General features: G+C 43.1%; 1 protein-coding gene across 1 annotated transcript in view; it reads left to right on the top strand.

Moving 5' to 3' along the window:
* LOC308293037 (voltage-dependent calcium channel gamma-7 subunit-like) overlaps nucleotides 1-20,335 on the top strand; it is a gene marked incomplete at both ends in the record, with an annotated part of 38,395 nt that extends 18,060 nt beyond the window's left edge. Inside the window, 2 exons of the mRNA XM_080735467.1 lie at nucleotides 9,229-9,374; nucleotides 19,625-20,335. Coding sequence (XP_080591593.1) covers nucleotides 9,229-9,374; nucleotides 19,625-20,335 — 857 coding nt within the window. The remainder of the gene's footprint in view (nucleotides 1-9,228; nucleotides 9,375-19,624) is intronic.
* Between the last annotated feature and the right edge of the window lie 3,730 nt (nucleotides 20,336-24,065).

Below are 24,065 nucleotides of genomic sequence, written 5' to 3'. Positions count from 1 at the left end.
AATCGTCCAGAAGGTGGCGCTAAACGGGACGTATCCATGTTGATGACGTGAGTGTAGACATACTGTGTACCGATTTGTGTGATTTTAGGGCAAAATCTGTAGGAGCAGTGTCCAAAAATGTGTTTTAAAAAATGGGCCTGAAGGTGGCGCTAAATGGGACGTATCCATGTTGATGACATGAGTGTAGAGCTACTGTGTACCGATTTGCGTGATTGTAGGGCAAGAATTGTAGGAGCTGTGCCCATAAATCGCATTTATGGGCACAACATTTGGCATGGATCGGGGCAACGGACGGACGGACGGACGGACGGACGGACGGACTGACGGACAGCTGGTCGAGCTTTTGATAGTAACTGCGACCTGACGGTCGCAATGATGCAGACAAACGATGTGATGCAATGCGAGAGTGCAGTCTAGCCAACGCCGGCTCGGGACTCCTGAATCGCTGCCCTCCATGCCCTCCTATCTCGCACCAAGGTCTTGAGCTATGCAGTGCTGTTAGCTCTGCTGTTGACACTGCAGAGCTGCAAGGTCCTGATTCCAGGGCTGGATTAACACCTCAGAGGGCCCCTGGGCACTGAAGCGCCAAGGGGCCCCAGTGTGCGCGCAAAATGTTTTGTAGGCATGTAGGTCCAATATAACTTCTGCAGCAGCAGTTGGCTCAGTGCGGCCCGGCGGAGTTTTAATCAGTTGACTTGACTTTCATGAAATATTGTACATTGTACACACAATCAGCACTTTTCAGCATCATTATCACATCATTTGTTTCAGGGGGTGGTGGACATCATTTATTTCATTCTGATTTATTTTTTTTATTTTTTTCATTTTTTTTTATTTTTTGGAGCGCCCTTGATGCCCAGGGGCCCCTGGGCACGTGCCCAAAGTGCCCATATGGTAGATCCGGGCCTGCCTGATTCCAAGGGTATAAGGAAAGGAAGGATGTAAGGGAAGGATGTAAACAAACAAGAAATTGCAATCATGTGAATCTCACAAATTAATCAAATCTCTTACATTAACCACTTGAACCCTTGCATCCCTATTCTGAACGGAACATTCACTGAAAATGTGTTGATCTACAATCCCACAACATCAACGCCTCATAGCGTGAGGCGTTGTATGCTTGTAGATCGGCAATTATTGGTGTAGAGTGAAAAAAGAGACAACCAGGTACCAAGTGTTCTAACTATTGAGGGTTTAAGTGGTTAAAATGTCTCAAAATACAAATTAACATGAATCCAACACAACACTACACAATGATTGTACGTTTTTTACTAAACTATCTACAAATAATTGAATAAACTCCCACCGCACAGGGTATTCATTGCTGGTGATAACAGTGTCTTTACTCAAACCCAAACCTTGATACTCACTGACAAACAACAAAACTGTATCTTAAATAGGATTTATTCACACAGTATGCTAACTAAACCTATACTTTTGTACAGTAGCCGTAGTTAGCCAGCCAGTCAGTCAGTCTGATGTTAGGTAATCGACTGTACAGGACAAACAGAAACAAAATACAACCTTAATGTTACAGGCATGATATCAACTGTATCACGAAACATAAAGGTACATATTTGTGTTAATAAACATAAGATTAAACACTTTAAAAATGCACAAAACTATCGCTCACCAGCTCCGCATCACCAGTCAACAAACGAAGATGTGATGAATGATAGAACGTCCGTGTTGAACATGCGCAAAGGTGTCCCTTACATAAACCCAATATGGACAAAAGGGATTATACATAACACAAGTAATACAGTACACACCATAAGTCTGTACCATACCAAAAAAATGTTAACTCCTGTGTGTGTTGCAGAAATAATTCTGAAAAAGCAACATTAGAGAAAATATACAATAATTTCCAAATACAGGGAGCAACAAGTTGTAAATTACTTACATGACCACTAGAGGTCACTTTTTAACAATAAACCACACAATGATAGTGCTGTCAAACAAGCCTATGAAGCTATCGATGAAATGTAGGAAAAAGTTTCATCTGCAACACAGCTTTGTACAATATGTAGTGGGGGTCCCTGCTTCATCTCTCTGAAGAAAACACACACATACACTGCAGTCGATGGCTATAGCCTCTTGCAGACACATACAGTTACATTCATATACTTTTGTGGCATACCAGCAGTGTGCACGAGAAATGTGGTGCTGATTGGTCTAGCGGTTTATGACACACACACACACACACACACACACACACACACACACACACACACACACACACACACACACACACACACACACACACACACACACACACACACACACACACACACACACACACACACACACAGATAGACCCTCCTATAGATGGCTAGACTGCTGTCTTTCACCATGTCTCTGGCAGTCCCAAGGAGTGACATGTCTCACTTAAATCTGTGTCCTCTGAACCAATGTTACATCGACCCTCTGTTGTTCCTCTGACACGGTGACGTTGTTTCCTTGCTCTCTCTCTCTCTCTCTCTCTCTCTCTCTCTCTCTCTCTCTCTCTCTCTCTCTCTCTCTCTCTCTCTGTATGACAGCTAGATAACACTTATCACCTCCTGTAGTAACCGTAGGCTGCTTGTGTGACAGCCTGGGTCCCTATTGACCTGGCCTGTTGCCAAATCATCGTGTCACGGGTTCTGTCTAAAAGTAGCACACACACACACACACACACACACACACACACACACACACACACACACACACACACACACACACACACACACAACAAACAATGACGTCACCTTCCTGTTTACGGTGTGTGTGTGTGTGTGTGTGTGTGTGTGTGTGTGTGTGTGTGTGTGTGTGTGTGTGTGTGTGTGTGTGTGTGTGTGTGTGTGTTCTTTTTGGGCGACAGATTTGAGCCACAGATGCTGGCTTAGCGTGGTCCTGTGCTGACTTGGCACTTTAACATGGCACCACTAAGCTCTCATTATAACGCACGCGCACGCGCGCACACACACACACACACACACACACACACACACACACACACACACACACACACACACACACACACACACACACACACACACACACACACACACACACACACACACACACACACACATACCGGTACACTTGTGTGCAAGCAACGGTGCACCAAACTCAAATCTCTGGTTGCCATGATCTAACAATGGGCCTCATTCGCCAACAGTTCTTATGAAGAAATTACTTCTTAGACCCTCTTAGAGGACAGCAATGTTTTCTTAGCTGTGATATGTTCTTATGTTAGGACAACATCTACACACAGGTGGCCTTTGAGTTCTCAAGTGTGACATGTTTGTACAAAAATTATTTATTCTTGAAGTTTCTTCAATTCTACAGTTGTATAACAGCATTTAAATTTCAATAATATTTGTTATTATATCTTTAGAGCAGTGGTTCTCAAAGTGTGGTCTGGGGTCGTCTGGGGTCCTTTAGGAAGTTCCAGGGGGTCCACAGCAAAACGAGGAACAGTTCTACCACTTTAACCCTATTTAATACTTTATTTGAAAATAGCTAATATACAAGCCATGCACAACGCGTTACCATTACAGCCCATTTTGAGATCGGATATTTTTGAAACATTTAGATAAATCTTGAAAAAGGTGAAAAGGTTCTCCAGGTGGGGGTCTGCAGAATGCATGTCAATTTGGGGGTCCTTGACATGAAAACATTTAGAACCACTGCTTTAGAGTTTTCAACAGGTCTGAAAATTACATCCCAACCCAAACAGACCCGGGTGAGTTGAAGCCCCCCACCTTCATCGCCCTCCCCCCATACACCCATTTTCTCGTCCCCTTATACATGACAGCCCCCCTTGCACCACCATATCACCCACCACACCCTATACTTCAACCCCATTATTTAACTTAAAGCCCCTCTATACCCACCCACAAGCTTGCAGTAATAAAATGTTTTATATCCACTACCAACGCTACTCCTGAACATATGGATAACATGCTAATTTCAGCAAATTTACATTGATGTCTATAATGAAATAATTCATAGACAAAATTGTGTGCACATCTCAAGCCTTTATTCAGGCCAGGTGCTGGACATCAAGGTATCAGACAATGGAAGGAGAGGAACACCCGCCAGGGCTGGATTAACCAATGGGCCGGTGGGGCCGTTGCCAGGGGCCTTTGGGGGACTCTGGGCCATGTGGTCATTGACAATTTACTAAAATTAAATGTATACGTTAATTAAAAATCAAATGTGTGGGCCCCTCCTCTGTTGTCTACAGGTGCTTTCTTGACCCACAGATGATCATCATGGCTTAAAATCCGACGTGCAGAGGGAGTGGGGGTTATGGTGGAGGGTGGGGGGGGGGGGGCCCTAAAGAAATATCGGCCAGGGGCCCTCGCGGGGTTAATCCGTCCATGACGCCCGCACGCACACTGTTTATCTGCTCCAGAAACTCTCTTTTTACTTTAGGCAACTGCAACGTTTCGACAAATAGTCTTCATCAGGCAAAAGTTCACTCCATCCATTATAGTGAAATAAATGTATTCATTAAGTACAAATAATTTGCTGTTCACTTCAGAAGTACCATTCACTTATAAGAAATGTAAGAAGAAAGTCACAAAGTTATTGGTGAATGAGGCCCAATGTTTATGGAACCGTATTACTGCGAGAGCATTGTGTGCTTGGAACTAACAGTATAAACATTCAACCCACTTCAACAGATAATGAACCCTCCGCTAAAGAATCTCCAGTGCTGCGTTTGGAATTGACCAGACATCATTAGTGAAAAGAAATTGCTTTCTTGACGCCTTTTTGGCTCAAAACAAATTTTACATGCAGTCAGTGAGCCATTTCAAACAACTGACAGCCGTCTGGAGGTGTTTGTCACCCATGCCGAGCGAGAAGAATGAAAAGGGGGGGAGTGAGTGATAAGAAAACTTGTCACAGAGTCTTTTGTTTTGACACAAAGAAATATGGCTCCCTGCAGAAATCAATGGGAGCAATTTCTATTCTCCATGCTTACAACGATGTCTCGCCCCTAATAACAACAGGCACTGTCGTGTATCAATTCATCATCTTTGTTCTCTGTTCATCATGGTGTTCTGTTAGTGTGCATGGCAGTTCTTGTGTGTGCGTGGCTCCTTTTTCAGTATTTCAGTATTTTCGCTTATTTTTGACAGATTTCCATTACTTAATGAAATGCCACAGCAGGCAGAATGATCGCTTAACTAAGAATGTGGCTTACAGTATGTAATTTCTTTTCATTTTTGGACCACTTTTCTCTGTAATGTAATGTATCTACAAATAGCCATAGCAGTTAAAACTGCTTCTTTTGATGGGGTGCCTGGTGGCTCAGCCAGTTATAGGGACACAGACCATATGCATCTTGTGAGTCACGAGGAGCCCAGTTAGAATCCATCTCACTGTCCTTCTCTCTCTAGTCTCTGCCCTTGGTTTGCTGTCCTATCTGAGAAGCATACCATGTCATAATAATAGTAATAATCGTTGTGTTTTTTTATCATCTTTTTGCATTTCTGTCATCTATCTGTGTTATCTTTAATCGTTCCATTGATGCGTGTCCTCCACACACACACACACACACACACACACACACACACACACACACACACACACACACACACACACACACACACACACACACACACACACACACACACACACACACACCCGGACACCAGGGACGTGCAGAGAATGTTAGAGGCAGGGGCTGACATTTCTAAAAGGGCCTTTTGGTGAAAGTATCGAAAATAGCAGACCTCCAAGCTCACAACGCGTCGCAGCGCGGCGCGTTGTGAGCTTGGAGGTCGGCTATTTTCGGTGCTTGATACCACACTGAACCAAGCATAATCACGTGAATACTGGAGATGTGGCGTAACAGCATGGATTTCTACACAGAGAGGGCAATTCTTTAAGATGCTGCATTCAAGTTCAGAAGAGTTTGGAAAAGGCAATTCTCTTGCTGCCTTCAGGTATGACATGGAAAGGAGGGCATTTGCATTTCTTTCACCATAGTAAAAACTGCATTCATGGTCTGGAGAGGGCACTTTTTACAGACAGGGCTCAAGCCCCCTTTGATGTCTATGTGTGCACGTGCCTGATGGACACACTGGGTAAGTGCGTGCGTGCGTGCGTGCGTGCGTGCGTGCGTGCGTGCGGATGCTGGTTCATCCGACACTTTGTTCCCAAACATAATATCTAAAAAATAACATTACTGTCTGAATTGCCGTAGAATTTGCTGCATACCTTCATGCTCCTGGTTGATGAATCACCACACATTTTTTTGGGACACCATGACCTTTCCTCTAGCGCTAGTAGCCTTATCTTTGTTGTCGGGTGGAAACCTTGTATGTCCAAGACCTTCCTTTTGTATTTATCATTTTAAATGATACACTAGTGAAAATAGCAGATCTATAAGCACACAACGCCTTTGTTTTCACTACTTTTGTACGACAGCCTTATGATGAAGCAGGGCTTTACTTGGTGAAAAAAACATACAAATTTGAAACTTGGAAATACAAGGTTTCTGCCTGACAGTGACGTTATGCTGCATTCACACTGGCAGCTACAAATGTTTTTTTTTATTACTTTCTTCAGTATTTACAATTTTCAATGTACTTTGTCTCGAGGCAAATATTACACTTTTACTCCACTAATTACCGTATATGGTACTTCAAGTATATTGTGATGCCAACACTTTAGTACATTTTGAATGCAGGAAGTTTACTTACTACATTTCAGTATTGATACTTTTACTTAAGTAAAACATGCAACAGACGTGCTGACGTCATCAAGCGTGCCAGACGACTCCATTGAGAAACAAATACAAAGGAAAATGATTCAGTTGAAAAGAACATGGAAATAATTAGTTTCCCCCCCATTAATAGCTATAGGAATTGTGTGGAAATGGTTAAACAAGACTTGGACGCCGTGTGTACCTTTGTAGTTGCAAATGAAGCCAGCTCAACTTGGATTTTTGTAGCATCGCTATTATCTTCGAGTTTTTTGGCTTCCATTCAAAACAAATGGTAGACTGTTAGCTTTGTATCTGACTGCCAGTGTTGTGAGCAATAGGCCAACTTTAAATGATTCCGTTTGAAAAGGTTTTGTATGTTTTTGCGCCAATAATACTGAGACCTTTTTGATCCTAGCTTGGAGCCAGAGGAGCTACAATTGTGTTTTCTTTCATTCCCAGGGTGAGGGCAGAGGACTCCTGTAATTTCTGTTATTTTGACAGAATTCCATAACTTAATGAAATACCACACCAGGCAGAATGATCGCTGATCTTGTGGCTTAAGTGTCATTGCCCTCTCTCTCTCTCTCTCTCTCTCTCTCTCTCTCTCTCTCTCTCTCTCTCTCTCTCTCTCTGTGTGTGTGTGTGTGTGTGTGTGTGTGTGTGTGTGTGTGTGTGTGTGTGTGTGTGTGTGTGTGTGTGTGTGTGTGTGTGTGTGTGTGTGTGTGTGTGTGCGCGTGTGTGTGCGCGCGTGTGTGTGTGTGTGTGTGTGTGTGTGTGTGTGTGTGTGTGTGTGTGTGTGTGTGTGTGTGTGTTTTGCTCAGTCATGTCTGGTAGAATTGGTGGGAAATAGGCACAGTGCTGCCATCTGGTGGCTCTTTGATGGAATAACACTATTATTCTATTATCCTTCTCTGCCACTAACTTTAACAACAGTGACTTAATTGATTCATTACTTGCTTACTTGCTCATCTCCTCCTCCTCTCTCTCTCACACAAGCCAGTTTGATGACCGACTCAGCCGGTCATCAAATTATTGTCTAAAGAAGAATGTGAGAACAGTGTAATTGATAGAAAATAAGTATGTTTTTGTGTGAACTACTTCTTTAAGCCCTCTAGACTTATTAAACTGAACCTGAGTTACCTCTGTACACCAATCTCTTATGCCAAATATAGCAGAGTGTGACGCGTTGTGAGCTTGTACTGTTTGTACTGCTATTTTTGGCTATAATGTTCCACCCAGAATATAGATAGATGAATGCTGGGGTTCAAGTGGTTAAAGAAAATGGCTGACTTATAAAAAGCAAAGTAGACATAACATACTTGTGTTTGGATCACTGTGTATTTGTGACTGTGGACACTGGTGTATTCGGTATGCTGTGCTATTTCTGGGCTATTCCCCCAGAATATAGATGAATGCTTGGTTCAAGTGGTCAAAGAAAATGGCTGATATATAAAAAGCAAAGTAGGCATAACATGTGTATTTGGAATACCGTGTTTACTATTTGTCACTGTGGACACTGTTTGCATTCGGTATGCAGTGGTGATAAAAGTACTAAATTCTTTTAAAGTATCAATACTGCCTCTGTTTAGTAAAAATCCAATACTTTGGTAAAAGTGCTAAAGTATTGTCATCAAAATATACTTAACGTAGTAAAAGTAAAAATACTCATTACACAGAATGTTATCATTAATTGTGTAAACTGTATTTAACAAAATCTTTTAAAAATAGCAGGTCTACAAGCACACAATACATCACATTTTGACGTGTTGTGTGCTTGTAGATCGACTATTTTCTTGTAGATAAAAACACAAACACATTTGAAATATTGATTTGATGCATATTAACCATAGGAAGTATTACGTTTGTTTTTATTTGCACATGCATGCCATAAATTCCATAGGGATAGATCACACATGACATTTATGACATCATCAACTTGCGACAGGCATTTCCCCTACTGAGTGAAAGATTAGCTATTTCTAGAAGAAATACAATATTTAAGGTGTTTTTAATTTTACATTGTAGTTATAGAGGACAATTATAATGTATTAAGGCATATTTGTCGTATTAGCCAGGGATCCTTTTAAGCCTAGTGGTTCTTAAAGGTGTGGTCCGGGGACCCCTAGGGGTCTTTGAGGGTGTTCCAGCAGGTCCCTGAAAAACAAAAAACAAAAAAAAAGCCTATTCATAATTCTGATAAGCTCACAATGTGTCGTTGATGTAACATGTTGTGAGCTTAATAGGTCTGCTATGTGAGAATCTAAAATATCTTGTGGGGGTCCCTGGAACAACATCTTTTCAGATGGGGGAGCTCCACAGCCAAATTGGGGGTGAAAATGTTTGAGAATTCTGGAGCATCACAGGCAGAGACATGACGGCAGAGCCATACCACCAAATAAAGTGTGTTGTATTTAATCTAGACAATAGTATCCTGACTGACTGCCGTGTACAACTCCTATCGGCTATCGCAAAACACCGTAAATTACACGATAACAAACAAGATTGCCTTTCCTTCCTCTCAGGTCTCAGTCTGGTGGTAGGCCTGGTGTTGTACATCTCCAGCATCAATGATGAGGTGATGAACAGACCCAGGGAGGCAGAGCAGTTCTTCCACTATCATTACGGATGGTCCTTTGCCTTTGCTGCTTCCTCCTTCCTACTCAAAGAGGTACAGTAGCATGTAACACACACGCACATATTACGCACAAACACACACGCACAAACATGAGTAAAACTCCATAAACGTCATCCCTGCCTCGGCATATAAGCCTAGCTAGTGAAAGTGGCAAACATAGGCCTACTGTAATTGGACTTTTGGAAAATTCTGCAACTATATCCACCTCTTATATAATATCGCTTATACAGATAACCCAAACTAGACAACAACATTTATCCTATATAGCACAGACATGCATTTAATCTCCATTTTGTCTATTTTTTGTGCAGAACTCTAAGTCTCCAAGACTACAACCAGCATCCTTATGGTGGGGAAGGCTTTTGCAGAAAATAGCATATAGGCTATTTTCAGCGAAAGCTTTCCCCACCCTAAGATAAAACTGCAAATACAATAGCATATACTGTAGAGGCCTGCAGGGTTTATATGGTTAACGTTCCTTTTAAACGTCCCATTTAAGAGAACCATCCTCAGGTCAACTCAACTGAGCAGGAATAGTTGTAATCTGCCAGGAGCTTTCGCTGAATAAAAGATGGATTCATGCACTTAGCAACCTGCTTCTCTCTGAACACAATGAATGTTATTCCCCCCAAAAAAGCCCCACCAGGAAAAAAACATAGAAATGTCTAAAAATTTCAACATTTTCCTCAAGCGATCGACATGACACGATGTGAGCTTAGAGCGGCTATTTTCAATATTCCTCATTCCACAAAGTATACAGTATATAGGGCTTAAAAAATTGAGTGCCAATCCCGAAATAGTTCGGCTTTATTTGCGGGTACCAGAGTGCCGATCCTGAACTAGTTCGGCTTAAAAAAAAAAAAAAAAAAAAAAAGGTTTTTTTTTTTCTTTTTTTTTTTTTTTTAATCCGTCAGCTGTTTACACGGCCCGCGAGAGCGGCGCGCTGCCGATATTTACCATCCACTCCAATGCAATCCAGGATCTTTAGAGCTCATTTTCTCTGTTTTTTCTCCCATGCATGAGGTGTGCAAGGTTTAATCATGGCTAAATGGCCGAAAATAGGGCTTCTAAAGTGTTCAGGCAAGTCATGGCTGCAGGGCTTTGTGCATATACCAGCACTGTCTAAGTAGAATTCTCTGGTCATTGGGCGCCCTCTAGTGGTGAAAAGGTGGCACTCAAAGTGTTGTAAGTCTTGTGTAATTTAAACTGATTTTATCTATCATTAATAGTCATTTATTCAAGCTGTAACTTATTATCGATGAATATATATTGTATTGGCTCCATGTATGCAAACAAATGTTGGTTTGAGGAACAGGCAGGCCGGCACAATTGTCGTTTGATGATTCACTGCTTGTAGCTTGTAGTTAGTGGAATGTAAACTTAGTGACTGTATGAGATTCTTAGATTACATAATATGCTTGGTGATTCTCGATAATATGAAGTATTTCCGTGATACCCCTCATGTCTGCCACGATTGATTTTTGCATTTCCACCCACCTCGCTTTAATCCACCCAAAGCATAAAAGCTCACCTTATTTCTCCTTTGAACCAATTTAAACCCCGACATCCGTATTGTGGATGAAAGCTTTCGCAGGAAAATAGCAGATTGACAAGCTCACAACGCGTCACACTATTTTCAGCGAAAGCTTCCCCCACAATCACGGAGAACAGAAAAGACACACGTCTAGAGCCCTGAGGGACTCCGGTCAGCCAGAGGGTTTAAGTGGTTAGGATCTAAATACAGACTACGGTCTGTGACAGAGAGAATTTCACACCATGCAGAGCCACAGGAGATGTCCCACAATCATTCATAATCACAATCATCATCCTCATTCTCATTCCAAACTGGAATGTGAAGAATCTTTATAGTGGGGAGCATCATACTTGGAGCCTAGAGGGAAATCAACCGTTTATAACCAGACAAACAGATACGCAGGCATAGACTCACTAAAAGCAAATGACTTGGAGACTGCACAACCTCATCTAACCACTTCATCTCTCCACACGCACGCACGCACGCACGCAGGCACGCACGCACACCAGTCACCCCTGGAGCCTACATACGTAAATGCCAATTAATCACTATTCCGTTACCCCCACACACAGACACGCACAAGTATCTTGCACAAACACAAATCGCTCAGAGCCTGCCTTATAACAGCCGTCTAATAGTCTTCATTTAACCGTACAAGAACTTTCACAAAGATATGCAGACACACATACACACACACACACACACACACACACACACACACACACAACACACTCTCTCTCTCTCTCTCTCTCTCTCTCTCTCTCTCTCTCTCTCTCTCTCTCTCTCTCTCTCTCTCTCTCTCTCTCTCTCTCTCTCTCTCTCTCTCTTTCTCTCTCTCTCACAAAACCACAAGCGTAGGATGTCAGCATCTTGCCAGCATCAATATTCATAAATGTTAATAGATTGAAGACTCGAGGGCAACAGCATCTCCTAGTGTCACAGGAACAAAAGACACTCTCTGCTCCACTCCGATTACCATTTCTCACCTTTTATCTTTCTCTTTCTCATTATTTTTTCCTCAGCTCTGCTTTTCTACTTTATCGCCTCTCTCTCCTCTCCTGTGCTCTGATCGTGTGTGAGCTCGTCTCCCTTCCTTCTATTATGCAGTGCAGACTTTGTGAAATAAGCAACCAGGTCTATGAAAACAAGCCCAAAAGAAGTGACTATTACAGGCCACATGAGCACTTAAAACCTAGTGTATATGCATAGTTATTTGAAAATAGCTAAGCTCACATCTTGAAAAGAAGAAAGTTAGACATTTTTTATATTTTTCTATACATTTTAACAACACAAATCTGGCACAAAATATGTTTAGATGTGGACAAATACAAATGAATTCGGAGGTCCTTGACGTGAAAATGTTTGAGAATCACTGGTTTAAACAACATTAGGAAACAAGCACAAACACCTGCAACCCGCAAACTACCAATAGGCTATTTACAAGCCAAACCGAAAAACAAGCCAAAGTCGCTCATAATAACAAATTGCAACACTACTGTAAATCCATTACTGCAAAAGATGTGAGATCAGATGCATTCATTTTGTCTCTCTCACTCTCTCTCTCAGTAGGAGCGAGATCATTTAGCGACCTCCAACCTGGTCGAGGACAGCAGTCTGTTTGTACAGTATGTTACAGTACATGTTTGTGAGCACCAGGTATACAGCAAAATCCTGTTCATTTATGTATTGTTAACACACCACTTAGAGCCTAACATGCTTTGTTAAAGAAAATAGCTTGGTATTCTCACAGAATCAGTGTGTGTATGTGTTTGTTTATGCAACAGAGTGATGCCTCTGCAGATTCTGGTGGTTTTCCATAAGGGAATTCATGCCGTGGGGGTTTTGCTGCTGTCTGACAACACTGGACAATATGTTGACTCCTTGAGGAAATAAGCATGGCTGCTGGCCTCTAATGATGTCATGTTCTGTCGGGACACATTTGTGATGTCCTCCTGCCTCTGGCGTGCTGTCTATAAAAGGGTCTGTTTGGTGTCTGTCTGATGATGGACTCGTGATTGAAATATGTTGTTAATTTCCGATTTATTTGGTGGAGCTTACTTTTGATAAATGGTTGGAAGAGGACAAGAAGGAGAATTGTGTTACACTATTGGGGGGTTAACAGCTCTGTGAATGTTATACTTTGTCGCACTCACACAACTGTATCGGTATCTAGTTGCTTAAATAAAGACTGCCTGAGGTGGTGTGAAACATGATAAACCTATAAAGGGATTGAGCTAATGAGGGACAGAAAGAAGGAAAGAAGGGAGATAGCAACTGAAGACAGGGGAGGGTAGTTAATATAACTACTACATTTCTTAAACTAAAGTTCTGTATGTTCTAGCTATCTGAGAGGGTGTGGATGGGGTTGTGACTATTCCTTTTAGTATCACCATAATGTGTTACGGCCCAGCTCTAGGCCATAACAAAGAGGAAAAATGGAGGTTAATTATTAACAAATGCATTTTCATGCAATATAACTTAGACATAGAAGCAAAACCACAATCTCAACTAATGACTAACAAGTGTGATCAACACAAAAGTGCTCTTCTGAAGCCACTCTAGCGGCTCAGGGAGGAATGAAGACAGGTCTTTTATACTCTGTGGGGAGACAGAGGTCAGGGCTCTCCCATCACCATGATTACCTCCGACTCCACCCTTAAACCAGTCCTCCAACAGAGAACAGTTACACGCTGGCAAAGGACCCAGGCGGGGTTTTGTCACAAATTATTTTAGAAATAAAACAACACACCAAAAAAAAAAAACTACAAAAAAATAATATGTCTTATTCCCCCCCATTTAAAACACCCCTGCGCATATGTGTACCGTTTTAACCCTCTAAGGCCCGAATATAGAAATACTTGAAATAAAAAATTGAAAAAAATCAGATGGTGTTGTAGGAGTCCTATTAAGAGGAAAATGTAATGTTTAAAAAAAAAAAAAAATGTTGTAAGGTTTTATAGCCATAAATCAAAAATCATAAATCATGCTCTAATTTACATATGGGGGATATTTTTCACAATAATAACATATGTACATGTTCTAGACATTCTAATGATCACCAAAAAAAATAGTACAGGCATTTTACTTATGTTTTTGTGAGGAATAGCTTCCATGAAAAAGTGAGATGTTGTTCGTCAAAACTCTGGAATGTCAGCGGGTGTGGCGGGTGTGAATGTCAGCCCCTGTGGGGGGTATTTATATGCAAATATTGTGGCCAATGGCATTGTAATACTAAACAATAGAATCCAATGGTGATGTTTAGGTGGTAGGGGGAGCTAAAATAAAATGATTTAAACCTTTTTTTGGATAAAATACAAACGTTGTAATATTACAACCGTGGGCCTTAGAGGGTTAAACCCTCGTGCGCCTGCTCGGTGCTCAATTCTTCTGCATTTGTGCACCAAATTTGGTGCTCAAATCAAGAAAAACACGGAAGTAGAGTGTCCTTCCAGGTGCTTCAAACACTGGTGAGCAACATTGAAATGAATAGCTGGGGGGCGGGGGCGTCCGTCCTCTATATAATAATCAGGACTCAGGAGGGATTTCAGATAAAAGGCCTTTGATCTATAAGGAGGTCAGAGACATTTTGGGGGTAAAAGTGGGGAACCAGGCCATTTTACATAAATCAAGGGTGCTGAATCAGAAAAACATTGTTCCCAAGTAACAAAAAAAAAATGTCTTGACCTTCTAATTTGCATAACAAAATGGCTGCCGGAATTGCCAATGTTGAAATATTTCAGCTCTGTAACAAGGCAAGTGAAATAGTCTACTGTACATCTGTTCTGCGTATCAGACAATATGATTAAGGCCTTTTTAATGGAATAAGTGCTAAGCCTATACTCCTAAATATGCAAATTAGTGGCCATCATTACATAAAACTGTTTAGTACTCAAAGGGGTCCTCACACACCTCTTATTTTGAGCGGTGCTAACCGCTCGTACATCAGGCTTTGTCTGTTTGTACGTACTGTATGTTTTTTTTTTCACGCAAAGCTTGCCATTGGCCTGGCTTCGCAGGATGCGTAAAGAAATCAACTCATAAAAAGCACAGCTCATTTCACACTGGGCTGCACTGGCTGCATAAAACAGGTGGCCGTGCACAACCTGCATTATCAGCCTACAGACATATTTCTGTGTGACCACTTTGGGGTTTCACTGTTTACAGACGAAAGGTTTTTCTCCTGTGTGGATTGACAGGTTTGTTTGGACTCTTACCTGTGACCAGTCTGGTATGGTTGAATGAACCCCCCCCCCCCCCCCCCCCACCCCACCAGCATCATTCTCAGGATCTCCACCACAACAAGGTCACAGCAAGAGGAAAAGGTTTTACTCTTGTGAGGATACGCTGGTGAATCCTCAGTTCATCTAACCAACTAAAGGTCTTGTAACACTGTTTACAGATTAAAGGTTTTTCTCCAGCGTGGATTGGCAGATGTCTCTTCAGTACACCTCTTTACAGTGAAAAAGGTTTTCCTCCAGTGTGGATATGCTGGTGACGCTTCAGGTGACCTTGATGTCTGAAACTCTTGTCACACTGTTTACAATAGAAAGGCTTTTCTCCTGTGTGGATACGCTGGTGTATCTTCAGGTCATCTAAACGACTAAAAGTCTTGCAACACTGTTTACAGATGAAAGGTTTTTCTCCTGTGTGGATACGCTGGTGTATCTTCAGGTAACCTGACTGACTGAAACTCTTGTCACACTCTTTACAGTGAAAAGGTTTTTCTCCTGTGTGGATACGCTGGTGTATCTTCAGGTCACCTGACTGACTGAAACTCTTGTCACACTCTTTACAGTGAAAAGGTTTTTCTCCTGTGTGGATACGCTGGTGTATCTTCAGGTCACCTGACTGACTGAAACTCTTGTCACAATGTTTACAGATGAAAGGTTTTTCTCCTGTGTGGATACGCTGGTGTACCTTCAGTTTACCTGACTGACTGAAACTCTTGTCACAATGCTTACAGATGAAAGGTTTTTCTCCTGTGTGGATACGCTGGTGTGTTTTTAGGTAACATGACTGACTGAAACTCTTGTCACAATGTTTACAGATGAAAGTTTTTCTCCTGTGTGGATACGCTGGTGACTCTTCAGGCTATCTAACCGACTAAAAGCCTTGTCACACTGTTTACAATAGAACGTTTTTTCTCCTGTGTGGATACACTGGTGTATCTTCAGTTCACCTAACTGACTGAAACTCTTGTCACAGTGTTTACAGATGTGAGCTTTCTTATAAGTCAGCTGATTTGTCTTCACTTCTCCTGGTTGAGTTAAAGTCTTGGTGAAGTTTTGATGACCGTAATATTGTGGTTCGTGTGGGTCTCCTTGTTCCTGGCTGGATACAATTCTGGTGATTTGCTGGAAGGATTCTGAGGGGATCTGTCCATTTATGGGCATTTGGCAGTAGAGGTCGTCATGGCTCGATTGAGATTCGGAGTATGTAAAATCAGAACTGCAGACCTTAGTCTGGGAAGTCCTGGTGTCGCGGTTCATCATCAAATCTGCATCTATACATGGACTGTGATAGGGACAGAGTTTTAGGTTCATGTCATCAACATGGATCTGTCCCATTTCCCATATTCCCTCCTGATTGGCTACCATTGCCGTACAAAGTTTGTGTATGCAACCTGACGGTCGCTTATCTGAAGATTTAGGGAGTCTTACTGGTTTATCCTCTTTCTGACTCCCTATGTTTTCTATCTCCATCTCTCACAACACTCAGTTAGAACAATGAAACATCCAGTCTCTGTAGAATGAAGTGGAATTCAAATATATTTTCAATTCTTATACATGCTGAACAGAGCTCTGGTTTGACCTCACTCACAACACAACCGGTTGCCATGCATGCCTATCAACACCGATGTGTGCAGGCTGCCACCCCTCCATATTTGGGCAAGAGTGACGTTACGTCATCAATATGTCATCACCACCATAATGGAAGAGATCATGATGGTCATGATCATGTTCTGTCCGTGACGTCAGTTACTTTATGTGTATGAGCATGGATCTCCATAATACATTTGGCTGATACACACAAAGTGAAATGTGTGGTTGCCATGACGTCACACTTGTAAATACTGGTTGAATTGGCATTTTCCTATTTGGCTTCCATGTCAATCTCATGTGGTCTATGACATCAGACATCTATGATGTCTGTCATCTCCATATTTGGATTTTTTTTTTTTTTTTTCATTTTCCCATTCAAGTCAAAGGAGAAAATTAATTCACTAATACATTATATAAATTAAACTTTGTATAAAGTATCTCTTTATTCTCTTAGCAAAATGCAAGCACACGATTGTCGATGAAGCCGGTCGATTTGACATAATATGGCCCAAGTGCGTGCCACCAAAACTGGGAGGAGTAGCGCAGCAAAATAAAGTTCATCCGAAAAGAATAAAGTTGGACAAGTACTGTGTACTGTACACTGTACACACTAAACACCAAACGCTTGGGAAGCATGTTTTTCAGATTCAGCACCCTTGAATTATGTAAATGGCCTGGTTCCCCACTTTTACACCAGAATGCCATTTCCAGAAATCCCACTGGTGTATAACTCTATGCATCAACATCACAGGCAATGTTAGCAGGCAACACACAGTATCGCACTGAATGGTGAATCCAGCCCTGACAGTAAACCACATGCCTGCTCCTCAGCCCATGTAGCAGTGGTTATCATTCTGTCCATGTGGGCAATTACACTCAGAGACCTTCCATCTCCAGGGCAGGCTGTACTGTATAGGCTACTGTAAACAACCTGGGCTGCTCTGACTGGGCCGTTTAGCTGATGTCCTAGGAAACCGTCTCTGTCAGGTGGAAACAGGGACATGCTGGGCCCCTGATTCAGCCCGGGAAAAAGAGTTGGAGAGGCCCTCATGCTGCTACTCAAAGATTTGCCATTTCAGATCATGACAAGTGACAAGCCAGTGGGCCAATTACTGTACGTGATTTATATTTCGTCCTTGTCGGGTGGAAACCTTGTAAGTCCAAAACCGTTTGTTTTGTATTTATCATTTTAAAAATTCAATTCTTCTTATCATTTAAAAAAAACTAGTGAAAACAGCCGATCTAGAGCGAGGCGTTGTGTGCTTGTAGATCTGCTGTTTTCACTGCTTTTGTGCAACAGCCTTATATGATGAAGCAGGGCTTTACTTTGCGAAAAAATGTATATGTCATAGTATATTAGAGAAACAGCACATTCGAGACGCGGAGCACTCGTGGTGCGGCACGGGGCGGAGCAAGCGGTCGCCACAACAACGTACTCCAGGCGGTGCGCCGCTCTATTGTCCACGACACTGCGAGCGGCTACCGAAGCCCCCCTGTATCCACGAAGCCCAAACGAGTTACGAGGCCCCCCTGGGTCCACGAAGCCCCAAGCGGCGCGAAGGCCAGCGGACCTTGGTCCTGCTCTTCGCCCCCGAGCGCCGCAGGCGCGAGTGGCCGCGAAGAGCGGGCCAGGGCCGCGCGGCCGGCGGAGCGCCGCGCGAGTTACGAAGCCGTGGTGAATGCAATCGTTATATTTATGCCCAGGCCGTAAGGCCTGGGCAAGCGCACGTTAAACGCCCTGTCCAAGTGACTACAATGGAGCTAATGGCTAGGCTAGGCTAGGCTAGGCTAGGCTAGGCTAGTAAATAAAGAGTAAACACTTCCGGTCTGCGGCGAGTTCAAAGCGTGACGTAACTCTCTTATATACACTCTGGTGAATGGCAGAGCAGTGGCTGACGTCGCCATCTGGTGGTGATTAGTGTGTGGTGAACGTCAAAACGAGTGCTCCTTGACAACTTTTACTGGTTTCTTGAACATACTGTAACATATACATTTGAAACTTGGAGATACAAGTTTTCTACCCGACAGTGACGATTTACTTTGTTGGCCGCAAAGCCCCCAAAATGGAACGAAGGCCAACACTATTTTTTTTTTTTTTTTCCTAATGGCCGGCCTGGACCGGCCGGGAATGAACCGGACGTTCGGGAGTTGTCCCGCTTTTCCCAATGGCCAGCGCGTCCCTGGGTGGAAACCTCGTAATTACTGTATGTCCAAATTCAAATGCTTCAAAAGTAGCAGATCCAAGCTTGTGGGTCTGCTACCTTTGAAGCTTTTGTGTGACGATGTAGTAAGATCAAGTAGGGCATTAATTTACAACAAAATAATTAAGATTAAGAGGTTTGTGCCCGACAACAACGAAATGTAAGTGTAGCCCATTTGAACGGCAATGTGATTTTCCCCATGAAGATTGTACAAAATAGACAAAATAAATAAATCAATTATACATTACTTCAAAAAACAAACAAATAATAACAACATTAACAATGTTGGATTCATGAGAAATGTGATTTAATGTTGATGTTGTTTTGTTGGTTTTGTCTCACAATCTTTCTGTGCGTGCTTTCTTTGTTCCTCCTTGATGTCTGAGTTTTTTTTTCCGACTGTGTGTTTAAAGCAAATTGGTCAGGGATTACAGTAAATGCAGTGGAATCAATACAAATGATCCCTTAGAGGGAAAGTCCGAAACAGCAATATCTATTTTTAGGCTTAGTTAAAGCGGCAATTCATGATCAGTGCAGGTATTGATCAGTTCCTGATCAGATGGTAGGCTACTATGCACAGAACGGGGGAGGAGGGGGCAAATACGTCACATGTTGAAGTCACAATGTGCATTTTGTGGAGTGAGATTTGAATTGAATTGAATTGAATTGACAGTGTTGTTCAAATGTATCCTTTTTTTATCAGCTTACTCTCTCTCTCTCCGTCAGGGTGCGGGGGTGATGTCCGTCTATCTGTTCATGAAGCGCTACGCAGAGGAGGAGCTGTACCGGCCCCACCCGGCCCTCTACCGCCCCCGCATGTCCGACTGCAGCGACTACAGCGGCCAGTACCTGCACCCGGACTCCTGGCCGCCACCGCGAGGCCGCAGCCGCGGCCGCAGCCCCAGCGACGCCTCGTCCGACATCTCCATCCAGCTGACCCAGACGCCCCCGCCTCCCCCCACCGCCGCCCCCCACCGCTCCTCCTCGTCCTCCTCGTCCTCCTCCGCCCCACAGCCCCCTCCCCACGGCGGCGGCAATCCCAAAATGGGAGGGGCCACGGCGCCTCCCTCGCGCTGCCCCTCGTCGGGTCCCTCCTCCTCCGTGGCGAGCTACCAGCTGCCGGTGCCGGCCGGCGCGGCCGCCTTGTCCTCCTCCACGTCCTCGGCGTCCTCGGCCTACCCGCACCCGCTCCATCCCGGGGCCGTCGCCTCCTCCTCCTCCTCCACCCTGCCCCGCTCCTCGCACCACCAGCGCCACCCGCTCACGCACTCGCACTCCACGGCGCACGCGCACCCGCCGCCGCACCCGCACTCGCACCCGAGCGGGCCTCCCCACGGCCAGTCCCTGCCCATGGACGTGCCTCCGCCCCGCTACCAACACCACCAGCACCACCACCACACCGCCACGCACATGGGCATGAACGCCTCGCCGTGCTAGGCTAGGCTAAGGCTAGGTAGATGTAGCGTAGTGTAGCAGGGTACGGGGAGGAGACAAGGAGACAGAAGGATGGGGTGGGTGGAAGCGAGGGAGGGGGGGTTAGGTTTTGTTTTCCCACACACACAAACACACACAAACAGAGACACAAACAGAGAGAGACACAAACAGAGACATATAGAGGTCCTGGACCCTCGAATCATGTGGGACTAGGGAAGACAAATTCGTAGAGGATGGAGAGAGAGAGAGAGAGAGAGAGAGAGAGAGAGAGAGAGGGAAACGCAGAAGAAGGAGAAGAAAAAAGGCAGGAGGGAGTGGGAGAATAGGGATTTTTAAGAGGCCAGGGAAGGATGACAGAAGAGAGCGAGGGGAAGATAATCAGGTTTGTGGAGGAGGGATTACTTGTAATCGATGCTGTTGCAGAGATGAAGACAAATACACTTTAACAAACTCTAAACACACAGGGAAGAGGGGGAGAGAGCGTGAGAGAGGATGTGATGATTAGCAAACCAGAGGAGAGAGAGGCAGTGTTGTTTCACTCACAGTAGATGGCACCATGAGTCACAGGGATGCCAGAAGGAGAAAAAAAAGTTTTGCATAGAACCTTTGTTAGCCAGAATGCAGTTCAAAGTGCTTTACCGATTGCGGGCCGATGCCAATGGAGAGACTAGGAAAACACACATACTCACATCAGAGAAATAAGAACAATGATTGTTCATGCATATAAGAAGGCAAATTCTGGGCGTATTTATTTTGTCCTCGCAACTAGATGTTGTTGCTCTGCAGCTAGAGCCCGACCGATATATCGGTTTGGCCAATATATCGGTTTGGCCAATATATTTTATTTGCTTTATGATCTGTTTCAGCGATTCGTCTCTGTTGGGTGGAAACATGTTGAAAACCGTTACCTTTCTGGATTCAAATTCAAATATAGCAAAAGTAGCAGATCTACAAGCTCAGAGCGTGCCGCTTCGCACTTTTGAGCTTGTGGATCTGCTACTTTTGATACTTATATGCGCGACGCTGTAGTACGTTCAAGTAGGGTGCTCATTTACTAAAAAACACAAAGTGTTAAAATACGGATATGAGGTTTCTCCCCGACAGCAACGAATTACAGTATGCAGTCGATGTGTCCTGATTTTAACCACTTTCAACCTGTTTCCGGCTTTTCTTTATAGGTGAAATTATACCAAAAAAAGAAAAGAAAATAGAGCTTAAGTGGTTAAATAAAATAAGTTTCAGTTCATGTCTATTTCATATTTACTTGCTTGCCTGTTCATTGTATAATGAAATATTCTTTTCATATATCATTATGTAGAAATGTATACTTGATTTACCTTTCAAATTTGTGTTTATTATTGTTTATTATGTTCTCAAATGTTTTTAAGACAAATTATAAGTTAAAACATTGGTAATCGGTGGTATAGGACTCTCCAAAATCGGCATCGTAACAAAAAAAACAACAACTCTGGGCTCTGGATTCAAATAAAAAAAATAGCAAAAGTAGGAGATCTACAAGCTCAGAGCGTGCCGCTTCGTGCCGTGTTTTGAGCTTGTGGATCTGCTACTTTCGATACTTACAAATTATGTTTCTTTAGAGCAGTTTAATACACAGCAAATGTGTAAAGTGCTCCACAAAATGCTCATCATACTTTGTTTTTGCAGAATTCCCATCTCAGGTGTCTCAGTCCTTCTGAAGACCGCCGCCTCACCTTCATACATCTACAATTTCCCTTCATGAATTCATGAATATGGCAAAAATAAAAGCCCTGTCCACTCCACGGATTCGCAGTGCATCCCTTCAACCAACTTGCGACAAATTCTCATGCTGCGCTCACACCGGCACATACACAGGATACAAAGATACAAAGCTACACAGCAGATTTGTAGCTTTGTGTCTTTGCAGCTGAAGTTGAAACCAGCTCAAGCTTTTTGTAGCTTTGTACAGCAGCTGTTGTAGCAGCTGTTTAGTAGCAGCTACCAACGTTGGATGTATCTCTGGGAAATGCGCACCGGGTGTGTGCTCAGTTTAGTGAGTGCAGTGGGCGGTGATGTTCTAGAATGCATTCAGTGTGGCTTACTTACGAACGACCAGTTAAGGGGCAGCGGTGTGCTTTTTCAGTCTGAACCCTGAAGGAAAACATTCTGAAAAGCAGCAGTTGCTAATGTAACGTTGCTATTGAAAGGTCAATTAATTCATAACACTGGCCTGCCTGCTTTTAGTTTACGCATTGATGCGTGTGTATTAGGGTAACAATAAAGCCCAAAGGACCAATCAAGTATGCCATTGTTCACCGCTGAGAAGCACTCGAGACACCGCCATGAAAATCAACCAATCAAAACACAGCATTGACGCACCACACTGTCAAACCCCAACTTCTGAGCACACCGGGGGCGCAGCGCACTGGATTTTCGAACGACAATGCACAGAGTGCACCGAATAAGCAAACGACAAGATGGCACACCAGTGCGCTGAGTGTGCATTTTTGAACGCACCCTCTGTATCTTCATGTGGCCGACTTCCATTGAAAATGATTGAATGGTGGCCTGGCCTGCATCTTCGTAGCTGTCAGTGTGAACTGTGAACATAGCATGAGACTGCATAGACCCACACATGTTCAATTCAGACCATTTTGAATTGCCGAAAACCCCTCAAGCAGACTGGACATTTTGTAGAACATTTGAATGTACAGTATGTGTTCCTCATCTCTGCCACCCACTTTCACTAGTAGCTTCTGTGGTTCCTTGTTGTGTGGAGAGTGTTTTCTTCACTATCACAACACCCTCTCCATTCACTGGCAATTCTTTCTTTCTCTTTCTTTTTTTTCATACATTCTTGCCCTATATATGTTAAAATTCGCTCTATGATAGTGTGTGCAAAAATAGACAATCTACAGCTTATAGCAATCTATGGTATTTTTTTATTTTTTAATGTAGGAAAATTGCAAAACATTTTGGATCGTCTATGACATCGCCAAAATGGGGACACCAATGTTGAAAGTGTTTAAGTCTGTCCGTGGGTTTTTATAAATATTTAACCAATGAAAAATATTAATATAATATCTATGTCGGATATCCATTGAAACACAGGTTCTTTTCTCCATGTCCTTTTTTTGTACAATGTTTCTGCCAGAGGGCGTCGACATACAGCTTTATGGCTGCTGAACCCATCTAGAATGGACCTGGTCAGTCTGTTTAATGAGGAGGCCATGGTGCTAAATGCTTTGCACACTCACAATGTTTAGCTTTAAGGCAATGTGTATTTTTGGGAGTACGGGTGCTCAAATTGGCCATGAGAGATTATGGTAAAGGTTGTGAACTATAGAACAACCTCAGAATGATTGTGAGTTGAGTTAGACCTCAAGGGTCAAGTGCTAACTGGCTGTTCCAGTATGAAGCTAAATTGAGAGCCATTACTTAAAAGAAAAAACCCAAGTAGATGCTGTTGGTTCAAATCACCCATCAGTTAACATCCCCATCAGTATTGCTCAGAGCAGTTGCTCATATTTTGTAAATTGTATATGGATAGAGATTTATACCTAATAGTGTACAGACATTCTTCTCCTATAATACTACAGCCCCCCCTCCCCTTCAGTGTCTATGCCTTTAAAAACAGAACCGTGAACATATATGTCTTTCATGGGATTATAAGTATTATACTGTATGTTTTAAATGTTTTAGGTATCACATTTTTCTAACCAGTTTGTATCCTGAGAGGGAAAGTGCGCCGTGG

This window comes from Nannobrachium achirus, assembly GCF_963921795.1.
Source record: "Nannobrachium achirus genome assembly, chromosome: 10".
NCBI classification, from domain to species: domain Eukaryota; kingdom Metazoa; phylum Chordata; class Actinopteri; order Myctophiformes; family Myctophidae; genus Nannobrachium; species Nannobrachium achirus.
Note: the sequence above shows the minus strand (reverse complement) of the source record. Positions and strands in the feature narration are given on the sequence as shown.